This window comes from Catharus ustulatus, chromosome 6 (assembly GCF_009819885.2).
Source record: "Catharus ustulatus isolate bCatUst1 chromosome 6, bCatUst1.pri.v2, whole genome shotgun sequence".
Lineage (NCBI taxonomy): Eukaryota > Metazoa > Chordata > Aves > Passeriformes > Turdidae > Catharus > Catharus ustulatus.
In genome coordinates, this window is record NC_046226.1 from 985,756 (window position 1) to 998,925 (window position 13,170).

Below are 13,170 nucleotides of genomic sequence, written 5' to 3' on the forward strand. Positions count from 1 at the left end.
AACAAAACCTTTTGTTTAATGCCTCCCTGGGCCTTCTATTCAACTTGGTTTTAAAAATATGTTTTACCATTTTTCTTTATTTAAGAGCTTTTAGTTTAATACTGGCTGGCTTTTTTAATTTTCCTTCTCTCAGGCTGTGACACTGCACTGCATTTTAGTTGGTTTGGGTATTTCCCCCTCTCCATAGACTCTTTGTTTTTGTTAAAACTAAGGCTTTTGTGTCTCTTTTATTTTCTGTTTATTTTCCCCCTCTCCTTGCTGCTTCCCAAGGAATCTCCATGCCCAGCAGGCACCTGAGGGCTCCTTGGTCCTTTTTCAGCCAGGACCACTCTGCTCCTGCTGCTCAGGGAGAGGTTTTGGGTTCAGCACAGAGCCCTCCCTCCCTGTGGGACCAGGAGGCTTCAGGTTCTTTCAGAAATCCTCCACAAATCCACTTTTGGAGCTGTTTTTTCACCCTGCTGTGAGTTAGCAGCCCCTGGCTCTGCTTGCTGGTCTGTGTGTTGGAATTAAAGAGCACAGAAACTCTATTGGGACCCTAAATCCTGTAACCAATAAATAATGCTGGTGATGTACTCAGTGAATTTTATATAAAAAGACATTTACTCCTATTAAGAATAAACTCTACCATCATGTCAATAAGAGATGTTAGGGAGGGATTTTGGAGAGCAAATGCTGCTCTGACTCTAAAGTGCAGTGGGTGCTCTTGGGCTGTGTGGAACAGGGGAATGCAGCTCCCAGACCTTCTGGGGGCTCTGCAGTGTGGGAGCTCAGCCTCTGCAGCGAGCCAGGCTGGCAGCTGAGAGCTCATCACGGGGGTGAAGGGCAAAACAAACAACAAATTGATACTGGGAAGGAAAAACTGTCACAGTGAGGGTGGTCAGGGGCTGGGGCAGGGCTCAGAGGGGCTGGGGCTCCCCAGCCCTGGGGTGGAGCAGCAGCAGTGCCTGGCCCTGCTCTCAGCAGAGTCTGCCCAAGGTCAGTCCCAGCTGAGCTGCTCTGTGGCTGTTGGTGTCACTGATGCCATTGACAGCGTGGGAGTGCTGGCAGTGCCAGGAGTGCTGAGCAATTTACTGCAGCTGCAGGGCTCTAGCACCCAGCAAAGCTGGGGGAATAAACTGTCCACAACACTGCAGTTCAATTAACCAGTGTCTCCTTAGGAATGCCAGAGCCAGCCGTGGGATTCCTGGGGCAGTGTGATGAGTAATTCTGCTGGCAGCACCGGGACTGTGGTGCCTTTTTGGTCTCTCCAGACTCGGGGTGCTTTGGTTGGGAGCTCAGTGAGGTAAACACTGGGGCTGGCTGTGCCACAGCTCTCAGCATTGGCCTGTTCTTACTCCATGCTCTAATCCCAGTGGGCTAAATCTCAGGAACTGAGACCTGGACATTCTTTGTGTGCCTGGGTGAGGTGGGTTTGGTGTCACTGCAAGCCCCAGCGGGGTCTGTGCAGCACCAGGGCAGGCCAGGGCTCCAGGCTGTCCCCAGGGACCATCCTGAGCCCCAGGCACGACAGGGATGCCAATAAATGCATGAGGGAAGAGATCTCTGCCTCCCTTACCTGGCCAGAAAATAGATAAGGTGACTAACATCGAAAGTGCTAACCCCTCCTTGAAATGAGTGTTAAGCCATCAGAGATGCCGTAGGGATGTGTGAGTGGGGGCTGAGCTGGGTGGCTGCTCCTGGCCCAGCTGGGACCCCCGGGCTGCCCGGGCTCACCTGCGGCAGGGAGGGGCTCAGGGCAGCTCGGGACAGCTCAGGACAGCTCGGGACAGCTCGGGACAGCTCAGGGCCGCTGCAGGAACCAGATCTCGTTGTGCCGGTTGGCCGCCGCGGGGTTGGTGTAGCCCGCGATGATGAAGGTGTCCCGCAGGCACAGCTCGGGGCTCTCCAGGATGGCTGCCAGCAGGTTGATCTCCCTCATGATGGAGTCTTCATTGGTGATCCCTCGGAAGCTCCTGCAAGGGGCACTGCAGCTCAGCCACGGCTCCCTGACAGGAGGGGCAGGGGGCTGGGGGTGGCTCTGTACCCTGGGGACAGCCCTGAGCTGCACTGGGGAGGTCAGGCTGGACAGGAGGAGAGATCCTCACACAGAGAGTGGCTGGACAGGAGGAGAGATCCTCACACAAAGGGTGGCTGGACAGGAGGAGAGATCCTCACACAGAGAGTGGCTGGACAGGAGGAGATCCTCACACAGAGAGTGGCTGGGCATTGCAAAGGGCTGGACAGGAGGAGAGATCCTCACACAGAGAGTGGCTGGACAGGAGGAGAGATCCTTACAGAAAGGGTGGCTGGACAGGAGGAGAGATCCTCACACAAAGGGTGGCTGGACAGGAGGAGAGATCCTTACAGAAAGGGTGGCTGGACAGGAGCAGATCCTCACACAAAGAGTGGCTGGGCATTGCAAAGGGCTGCCCGGGGAGGTGGGTGAGTCACTGTCCCTAGGGGGGTTAAGAAAAGCCTGGATGTGGCACTCAGAAAAGCCTGGATGTGGCACTCGGTGCTGTGGTCTGGTGACAAGACGCTGTTAAGTCAGACTCTGATCTCAAAGGTCTTTTCCAGCCTAGTTCATTCTGTGATTCATTTTAAACCCATTGTTTTCCCAAAGCCCAGAAATGCCTTCTGAATTACTGTGTTGTGTTTCACCAGTGGTACTGACTGATTAATCCCAAACAATGTTTTCTTAAAGTTTCCTGTGTCAGACACTTTGTTCCCGACTACACAGAGTAGCCCGAGGGTGTTTTATCACACATTTACAGATGCATCATTTACAAGTAATTGATGTAAGAGCAGCATAACCTGAGCTGGAAGGGATCATGGGGCCTGATGGCCCTGCACAGACTCCCCAGCAATCCCATCCTGGGCATCCCCGGTGTCCAAACCCTCCTGGAGCTCTGCCATTCCCTGGGGAGCCTGGGCAGTGTCCAGCACCCTCTGGGGGAGGAACCTTTCCCTGTTAGAACTTGGGAACCATTATTTCCATCATTCATAAAGCAGGCAGCTTTTACAACTCCTGAAAATTAAACTTTGCCGTTTGTTAACTCATTTAGTAACTCTACCATTTGATTTGTAGACTTTTACCAGGTCTGTGCCCAGAGGGAGAGCTGCATGTTCTCCCTGTGTTTAGCAGAGCAGTCAGAGCATTTCTCACCTGCTGTAGACAATGGTGGCAGGCCACTCCTCGATGATGATGTCCGAGTCGAAGGGGTGTGGGGGCTCGTCCTGCAGCACCTCGGGCAGGTAATAGGCCACTGTCACCCCCTGTGCCATGGCCGAGTGCGCCTCGTTGGTGTGCACGATGGTGACGATGGGCACGGTGATCCCCAGGTACAGCCCTGGCCACAGGGAGGGGAGAGCATTCAGCAGTTCAGGAGGCACAGAAGGGGGGTTACACACTGCTGAGGTGTTTAATTGAGCCCCAGGGGTTCATGAAGGGCTTTCACCGGGGTGTTTTGGGCAGTGGGGTGTGCTCCAAACTGCCCCTGCATCCTTGGAAGTGTCCCAGGCCAGGCTGGGATCACCTGGGGCAGTGAAAGGTGTCCCTGCCCATGGACAGCAACAGGGACATCTTTAAGGTCCCTTCCCACCCAAACCAGCTGGGATTCCATGATTTCACTGTGCTTTGTAGTTTGTGTTTGTGCATTTGTGTCCAGAACACAGCACTTGGTGAGCTCTCCCCTCTTCAGGGATTTTCCTGAAATCTTTTCCCCCTCCTAAAAGAGTGTTGTTTATCTTTAAACTGATGTGGTGTCATGGTTTCAGTGTTTGGGGACAAAGCAGGCAAGGGAAGGGGCTGCTCTGTGAGTTTGTTGAGGGTTTGCTGTTGTTAAAAATGCTGCAGTTATTTTTTGCACTGTTGTGTGTTTGGACTGCAGCAGGCAGAGGTGGCTCCTTTGCTTCTGTACAGTTTGATAAAAACCCTGCAGTTCTGGAGCTTAAATTACTTTAAAACCATGTTAAAGTGTTGAAAGAATTGGAAAGGTGGGGAAGGTACCTGAGGGAGGAGAAGGTTTTGTGATCACTGTTTGTACTTTCTTGGAAAAACACTTAAGGGCTGAGTCAATTAGAGCACTGAGCATGAGAAAACTTGATAGTAACTGCAGGATGAAAAATATGAGAACTGATGTCTGGAAGTGCAAACCAGATGAAATTGGATTGGACACCAGGTGCACATCTTACTGGCAGGCACAAGCTCATGGTGGGTTTGCCATTATTTGAGTTAAAACTGGGTTACCTTTCTGGAAAACGTGCTTCAACCCCAAATTTGCCATGTCCATTGGGACAGGGACAATTTAATATCTTGAACTAAAGGGAAGGAGGCAGAAAACTCTGGTCCCTTTTGGTATCACACTCTGCCAGGTGATTTCAGTGCTGCTGTGAAAATGAAACCCTGAAAGTCCTGCCAGATTTCCAGCAGAGGGAGAACTTGGAGCAGCTGGGACAGTGGGAGGTGTCCCTGCCATGGCAGGGGTGGCACTGGAGGGGATTTCAGCTCCTTCCAACCCAACCCATCCCATGGTTTCTCTGATTTTTAATGGAAGAACATCCCTCTAGGGTGTATATTTGGGAAAAGCTGTTCAGAGCTGTAGTTAGGAGTGAGGGCTGAAATAGAATTTTCTGATTTAGGATTGAGGTGTCCCTTACCTGAGGAGTTCTGCTCACAGATGTACCTCATGAGCTTCATGAACCCAAGGCAGATGCTCTGCTCATACTGCTTCTCTTTCATCTTGATACAAGCCCACTTGGCTTTGCCATACTGCCTTTTCTCATAGAGCAGATCTCCCAGCTGCAAACACACACACACAACTGGGCTTGGAATTTCATCAGCTAAACCATCAACCAAACAAATACAAATTGAGCACAAGCACTGCATCTTCTTTTCAGCTCTCAGTGACATGGCCTCAAAAGAAACATGGATTTTAATCCTTCCTCCTATAAACCAGGGAATACACTGCTGGTTTTGGATCAAAACTGACTTCAGCAAAGTTCTAGGGAGTTCTCCTTTGAAATAAGGATCTCTTATCTTTTGGGCTGGAACTATGAAACATTTAGTTGCAATTAACACTGAATAACCTTATTTTTTAGCTGTAGTTGTTACAGTAATACTGTAACATAAAAAATGTTTTCAGCATAAACAGTCAGGAGTCTCAAACTGTTTAGATGAAACACACTCAAATGTTGGTATTTATAAATGTGAATTATTTACATCTGTTTAAAAGAAATGTGGCCAAAATTGTTATAGATGGTCAGTAAAGGTTTTTGTGGTTTTTGATTTGAAGTTTAACATTTGTTTGCACATTTCCTGAGCTGGAAGCAATTTGCTGTACTTTAATTTCAACTTTTTATTGGAGGATAAGATGGGTTTATAAATTGCTGCTTTGTTGGATAATGATCCATGATACAGAAGTACTTTTTTGGTTTTGAATTCAGATATTCATCTCTCTCAAGTACTCTTTGCTAAGGTTTTATCAGCATGGAGCAAATGCACCGATTGAAGTGAAGGAAATGGGCATTTCATTTCAAATGGCAAAGTGAGAGGGGTTGTTGTTAAATTATATCTCAAGAGCTGTAATTCCTGGCCATTTCTGCCTTCCCTGCCAGCTCTACCTTGCAGAAAAGAGAATCCCAGGTTACAAGGGCTGAGATGGGGCACGACCGCAGTGCTGTGCGCTCCCTGAGGCTGGCAGGAACCGAGAGCAGCCCCCCGTGGGGACAGGAGGGACAGCAGGGACACAGGGACAGCAGGGACAGCGGGGGACAGCAGGGACAGCAGGGGACAGCAGGGACAGAGGGGACAGCAGGGACAGAGGGGACAGCAGGGACACCAGGGGACAGCAGGGACACAGGGACAGCTGTACCTTCTCCTTGCGCTGGATCAGCGTGAAGGGGATGCTCTGCCTCTCCTGGGGGTTGTTGTTCCTGGTCAGCTGCTGGATGGGCTCTGCCATGTCTGCAAACAGAACCACAGCTCCACGTGAGACAGCTGCAGAACCTCATTGTGCCTCATGGCCCTGCCTGCTCCTCTTTGCCCTTCTCTGGGAGGGCTGCCTGGGCTCTGCCCTGTGCTCTCAGGAACAGCTTTGTTCCCCTCTCCCTTCCCCGAATTTCCAGGGAAGAGTGTGTCCCTGTGCAGGACATTCCCAATTCCAGCACCTCTTGTGTGTTGGATTCAGGTGACAGTAAATGGGATTGGCTGCTGTGGGAGTTAATTCCCAATGGATGTTTAATATCTAAAGGTGTATTTATAGCTGTGGATGGTCTGACATCAATTCTAGCTGAAGGTCATGAATAAACTCTGCTTAGGAGCTGATCCCTGACAGGTTGGAAGCTGTGGATGCAAGGTCAGTCTCAGGAATGGAAAGTCTCTCTTCCACAGGAGCTGGTGCCTTGCCTCCCTAAGCTGGAGTGAGGGAGGCATTTGTGTACTCAGGATTAGAAACTCCATTTGGTGTGCGGGGTTTGACACTCTGGGTGTCCATTTCCCTGCAGGAAAAGGAGGAGCTGCAGCTCCCAGAGCCCTTTTTGGGGAGCCTGAGGTGCCTCAGGGTCTGGTGGAGCAGCAGGATGGTGGGGGAAGACAGGGAGTATTATCCATGTTGCAGAGGAGAATTAAGATGCAGGAGAATTAACTTGGCCGAGGTCACTGAGTAAATCTGCAGCTGAGCTGGGAATCAAACCTCCATCTCCTGGCATCCAGGCCAGGGCTTTAGCCTTAAGGCTATTTGGAATAGTAAAGGTCCTTAAACTAAGGGGAGGGAAAAAATAAAGGGGAGAAACTACATTGTAGTTAAGTGTAAACATTTTTTTCTTTGCAATATGGGAAAAATTTAAAATGTAACTAATAATTGACATGTAAATGGATCTCTTTGGAGGCTGAGGGAAAAATAAAAGTAGATCAGAGTTCAGCACTGAATTGTCCAAGAATTAGGAAAGCTTTCAGGATTCCAGAAAAGTTAGCTCTATTTTTAGATTACTTTATCAATTAGTGAGGGGGGGAATGTTGTTTTTTTCATTCATATTAATGCAGAGGAGAGGGATTACAACTGATTAAAGTCCTCTGGGGAATTTTATCTTTCAGTTGATGAGTCTGTGCTTTGTGCTGTCCCAGTGAGCAGAGCTCCACCTGCACAGGGCCAGGCAGGCAGCACAGCACAAGGACACTTGTATTTTCTCAAGTCATGGTTTGAGAGATCCACAGGGATCATCCAGCCCAGCCCCCCAGCACTCCCACCCTGGGATCCCTGCTGTCCAAACTCTTGGAACTCTGGGAATGTCACCATTCCCTGGAGCTGTCCCAGTGCTCATCCCACCCTCTGGGGAAGAACCTTTCCCAAAATCCAGCCTGAACCCCTGGCCCAGCCCCAGGGAGCAGAGAGGCAGGGACAGGGTCTGCTCCTGTCACAGGGGGATTCCTCTTTCTGGAAAATCCCTTCCTTCAGCCCTGGACAGGGCCTGAAGAAAAATCTTGTACTATTCTGTTTTGATTTTTGTGACACGTGCAGAGTGCCCAGAGCAAACCTGTAATACTGTATAACTGTGTAACTAAAACCGGGTCATCCTGCTTTTGACTTATTCCTTTGACTTTGTATCCCCCCTCATGGAAATTAGGAATTCTAACTTTGTATCCCTCCTCATGGAAATCAGGAATTCCAACTTTGTATCCCTCCTCATGGAAATGAGGAATTCCAACTTTGTATCCCTCATGAAATTAGGAATTCTAACTTTGTATCCCTCATGGAAATTAGGAATTCTAACTTTGTATCCCTCCTCACTGAAATTAGAAATTCCATTTTGTATCTCTCCTCATGGAAAGTAGGAATTCCAGTGCCAGGCACCAAACATTAGGTAATTCTGTGGGAAGGGCTCTGTTTTTCTGCTGCACAGAGCTCTCTCAAGCAGTGTTAAATAAAGCCCTGGGTGCCCTGGGGATGCTGGAGCTGCCAGATTGCAGCATCCCACACACCAGCCTGGCTGCTGGGCTCTGGGATGGCAGAGCTGGGCAAGGCAGGGAGCTCTGCTCACACCTTACCCCTCTTTCAGCCTGTTAATTGTCATTTTTAAAGCTTTACCGAGTTAAGATGGTTTAGAGTTAACACCTCAAGGTGCAGCTGGAAAAGGAGGATGGACTCAGTTTGCTGTGTGGGAATATAGAATGAGTTTTTAAGTTTGAAAGAGCAGTGATTTAATGCTGGTGGTGTCCTGGGCAAGGTGAGGATGAGTGAGTGACCAGCCTGGCACAGGTGCTGCAGATCTCTGCTGCTCTGGGCACGACAGGACAGGGCACAGTCACAGTGTGACACCCAGCTGAGCCCCCAGTGCCTCCCTGCTGCTTGGTGGGACTTCTGACTCATCAGTCTTTCACATTCCCCACTCTGTCTTAAAATTCAAACCAGCCAATTCTGACTGAGACAGGCCTGGGAGCCTCGCTGTCAAAAACAAATCAATGCTTCACTTGTTTACTCTGTGCCATTTTTAAACACAGCCCTCTCTCCTCAAAGAGCTGTATAGGGGATATTCTGAGCGAGAATGCTTTCACAGGTAGCCAGTTTAATATTTAATTAGCGCTGCAAACTCGCACTGACTGTTTGTGGTGTGAACAGATCACCCCAGTGCTGCTGCAGCCGCTTCCCTGCCTTAGGGAAAACTTTGCATCGCCGCGGGTGAAGCTTTAGCTCTGCTTCGGAGCCGGGTTTGGGTGACTCGGACTCACTCGGGACTTTGCCGGGGGGGATTCTATTACTGCCGAGGGGTGCTATTATTGCCGGGGGGGATTCTATTATTGCCGGGGGAGATTCTATTATTGCTGGGGGTTCTAATTGCCGGGGGTGGTTCTATTATTGCGGGGGGGATTCTGTTATTTGCCGGGGGGGATTCTGTTATTTGCTGGGGTGTTCTATTTGCCGGGGATTCTAATTGCCGGGTCCCGCAGCCCCAGCCCGTCCTAACCCCGCATCTCCGCCCCTAACCCCGCGTCCCCGTCCCTACCCCCGCGTCCCCGGCCGTACCTCGGGGCACATCCACCTGGTGCCCCCTCCCCACGCTCTGCCAGTAGCTCAGCAGCCGCTCCTGCTCCTCGTCGTCCATGCGCTCGGCCGCCTCCTCCTCCAGGCTGCTGCCGTGGCTGTGGTACGCCGAGTCGGGGCTCTCCTCGGGCAGCGCGTCCAGCTCCTCCAGCGTGATCGCGGCCGGGCCGGCGGGCCCCGCGCCCCCCATGCGGCACCCGCCCGTCTCCATCCCCGCTCTGCTCCGCTCCGAGCCGCCGCTGCCCGCCCGCCTTATCAAGGGACCGGGGGCGGGGGAGCCGCACGGACCCGCCCAGCCCGGGCACGGCACCCGCGGAGGGAGGGAGGGATGCTCTGTTAAGGGATCGGGATGGGGACCCGGCAGGAGGGAGGGATGCCCTGTTAAGGGACCGGGATGGGGACCCGGCAGGAGGGAGGGATGCTCTGTTAAGGGACCGGGATGGGGACCCGGCAGGAGGGAGGGATGTTCGGTCAGGGAACTGGGATGGGGACCCGGCAGGAGGGAGGGATGTTCTGCTAAGGGAGCGGGATGGGGACCCGGCAGGATGGAGGGATGTTCAGTCAAGGGACTGGGAGAGGGACCCGCTCAGCGCCGGGCAGGGCACCCGGGAGCTCGGGGAGGAGAGATGGATGCCTGGGCAGGAGACCCGGGGAGGAGGGATGGAGGGATGCTCGGTCAAGGGACCGGGATGGGGACCCGGCAGGAGGGAGGGATGCTCAGTTAAGGGACTGGGATGGGGACCCAGCAGGAGGGAGGGATGCTCTGTTAAGGGACCGGGATGGGCACACGGCAGGAGGGAGGGATGCTCTGTTAAGGGACCGGGATGGGGACCCAGCAGGAGGGATGATGCTCAGTTAAGGGACCGGGATGGGGACCCGGCAGGAGGGAGGGATGCTCTGTTAAGGGACCGGGATGGGGACCCGCTCAGCACCAGGCACGGCACCCGGGAGCTCGGGCAGGAGAGATGGATGCCCGGCAAGGAACTCGGGGACAGGGGATCACCTCTGCCCGCACAGCTCCGGGCAGGACACCCGGGATGGATGCCCGGTTAAGGGACCGAGAGAGAGCCTGGGCAGGACCCGCAGGGCAGCCGGGAGCTCGGGGAGGGGAGAGGAGAGATGGATGCACGGTGAAGGGATCGAGGGGGAGCCGGCAGGACTCGCCTCTGCCTGCCCGGCACCGAGCCGGGGATGGACAGAGCCGGGGGTGGACAGAGCTGAGGATGGATGAGTCCAGGGATGGATAGAACTGGGGATGGACAGAGCTGGGGATGTGAATGGCTCCAGGGATGGATGGGTCTGGGGATGGATAGAGCCAGGGATGGATGCCATGCCCGCTCCTGGTGCTCCCTCCCTTCACCCCGTGCTGCAGGGACCGAGCAGTGCAGGATTTACACAGTTTGTGTTCTATTTTCCCACTCCTCTCCTCTCTCCCAGCTGTTCTCTCGGTGGTGCTTTCCTTGCCACTCTTCACATCCTGCTAGCTCTTTTTTATTGTGACTTTATCTTGCTGCTTTCAAACCACACTTTAGAGATAGATCTTTCATTTTATTTAGGGGATCTCTGAGGTCTTTCCAAAATACTAGGAGTGTAAAAACTCTGGGATATTTTGTTACTGAAGTCCAGCTTTGGAAGTTTTCAGCTGTGTGATTTTGCAGTTGCTGAGACAAGCCTTGATGTGAACAAGGGAGATGAACAGCCCTGCTGTGGGGTGGATATGGCAATTAAATCAGGATCTGGATTTGAATTTGGAGTCTGTGTGGAGTCTGTGCTGTCTGTCATTCCAAATTTAACATGAAGTGGCTGTTGTGGCCCTTATTGTGCGGGCAGGAAAGGGAATCTTGGGGCATTTAGGGGTTTAGAATAACGGGAATATAATAGGAAAATAGGAGTAATAGGAAAAATAATTCCCTGTTGATGCTTCCAGGGAAAGCTGGAGGTTGGGGATGTGAGTGTTGTGATGTTTAACCTACCCCTTCCTTTTTCACTTTTTTCTGGGCAGTCCCTTTCTCCAGGCTCAGCTTTGGCTCCCCAAGGGCTGAGCTGGCTGTGAAAACAAACCCAGAAGCTGAGATGTGCCAGTCCTGGCAGGGCAGCCCCAAATCCTGCTGGGAAATGCTCCTGGGGAATTCACAGAGGGGCAGCTGCCGGTGGGAATGTCCTGAGAGGGATTTTTGGGATGCAGTGGCTGCAGGGAGTGAAGGCCAGCTCACTGAGGGGGGTTTGGGCTCAGCAATTCTCTGGGGAGGCAAAGCCTGGAGCTGCTGCTTGTTTCAGTGTCTGGGTGGGTGCTGATCTGATTTCACGGGCAGCTGCCCCCAGCAGCACCACAGGGCATTGCTGGCACTGCCACATCTCCCTGCAGAGCCAGCTGAGCCCTCAGGGAGGCACAGGGGGAACCAGCCCTGTCCCAGGTAACCCATCCCTGTCTGAGATAAACCATCCCTGCCTGAGATAAACCCATCCCTGTCTGAGATAAACCATCCCTGCCCCATGTAACCCATCCCTGCCCCAGGTAACCCATCCCTGCCCCAGGTAACCCATCCCTGCCCCAGGTAACCCATCCATGCCTCAGATAAACCCATCCCTGCCCCAGGTAACCCATCCCTGTCCCAGGTAACCCATCCCTGCCCCAGGTAACCCATCCCTGCCCCAGGTAACCCATCCCTGCCCCAGATAAACCATCCCTGCCCAATTTGAACCATCCCTGCCCCAGGTAACCCATCCCTGCCCCAGGTAACCCATCCCTGCCCCAGGTAACCCATCCCTGTCCCAGGTAACCCATCCCTGCCCCAGGTAACCCATCCCTGCCCCAGGTAACCCATCCCTGCCAAGATAAACCCATCCCTGCCCCAGGTAACCCATCCCTACCCCAGGTAACCCATCCCTGCCCCAGGTAACCCAGCCCTGTCCCAGGTAACCCATCCCTGTCCCAGGTAACCCATCCCTGCCCCAGGTAACCCATCCCTGCCCCAGGTAACCCATCCCTGTCCCAGGTAACCCATCCCTGCCCCAGGTAACCCATCCCTGCCCCAGGGGACCCATCCCTGCCCCAGGTAACCCATCCCTGCCCCAGGTAACCCATCCCTGCCTGAGATAAACCATCCCTGCCCCAGGTAAACCCAAACCCATCCCTGCCCCAGGGGAACCCCACCTCACACACCCCACTGCTGCAGAAAAGGAATTTTCCCCTGGCTTTTGGCTCTCAGTGCCGAGGGAGGGCATCCTGCCTCCTGGAGATTTCTCTCAGGAGCTGCCATTCCTGTCCCAGCAATGTGGGGATGTTCTTTTTCTGCCCATCCTGCATCAATAATCCGTGGAAACAGTCCCAACTCTTTTGCTTATGCATTAATTATGAGAATTAATATTTGCTTGAAGTAAATTATTTCAAAGTATTAAGCATCTTTGCTGGAGATGAGAGAAGAGACAAAAACTGAGCAGCAGAAAAAGAGTTTAAAATCACAGCTGAATTTCTCTTTTTGTGAGAAATGCCACTATGAGAAAGAGGCTGGGAAGAGTTTAAAATCCTGTTTTTAAAACCCATCTGTACAAATTACTGAGTGTATTTAATTTGTCTTTGATTCCTGATGAGCTTGGTAATTGCTGCATTTGATAGAGAACTGAAGATGTGATGGGCTGTGTCTGACAGACAACAGAGGAGCTCCTTGTTACTGCAGGTGAAAAAAGCTGGGGTTTTGTTGTATTTATTTTTTCCCCCAAATTAATTTTTTAAGCTAAATTTTTTAACTAAACTTTTTTAACTAAAAATTTTTAAACTAGATTTGCTAATTTTTGTGTATGGCTGCTGGCTAATAAGCAGGCACTCTTGAGAAAACACAGTTTTGTTAGTGCTGTGTTCTCAGTGCTTTCCTGGCAGGTTCTGCCTCTGAAAAAATGATATTTAGCCTTAAAAATTCCAGATGCAAACCATCCTTAGTGGGATGCTCATTTATCTCACAGTCACTGAGTGGTGAGATGATGTAGAAAAGCCATTTCTTTCTTAACATTTCTCAATAAAAACTGAAATTGTTCTTGGTGAAATTAGTTGAAAAGTAAAAACTGGAGATCTTGTTTTATAACCTGTAGGAAAAGAAAAATGCTGTAACAGGAGAAAACTCAAAAGACAAAATATTGGATTTTTTGGATGGATCCC

At 51.7% G+C, this 13,170-nt stretch overlaps 2 protein-coding genes across 2 annotated transcripts in view; one reads left to right on the plus strand and one right to left on the minus strand.

Moving 5' to 3' along the window:
- FANCM (FA complementation group M) overlaps positions 1–13,170 on the plus strand; it is a 60,633-nt gene that overhangs the window by 6,588 nt on the left and 40,875 nt on the right. The window lies entirely within an intron of this gene.
- Positions 928–9,228, minus strand: LOC116997256 (heme-binding protein 2-like). The gene is made up of 5 exons (XM_033061671.1): positions 9,000–9,228; positions 5,853–5,944; positions 4,639–4,780; positions 3,146–3,329; positions 928–1,952 (listed from the first exon to the last, which is right to left on the minus strand). The coding sequence occupies exons 1-5, from the start codon at positions 9,226–9,228 to the stop codon at positions 1,781–1,783; spliced, it is 819 nt and encodes a 272-aa protein (XP_032917562.1). The 3' UTR covers positions 928–1,780.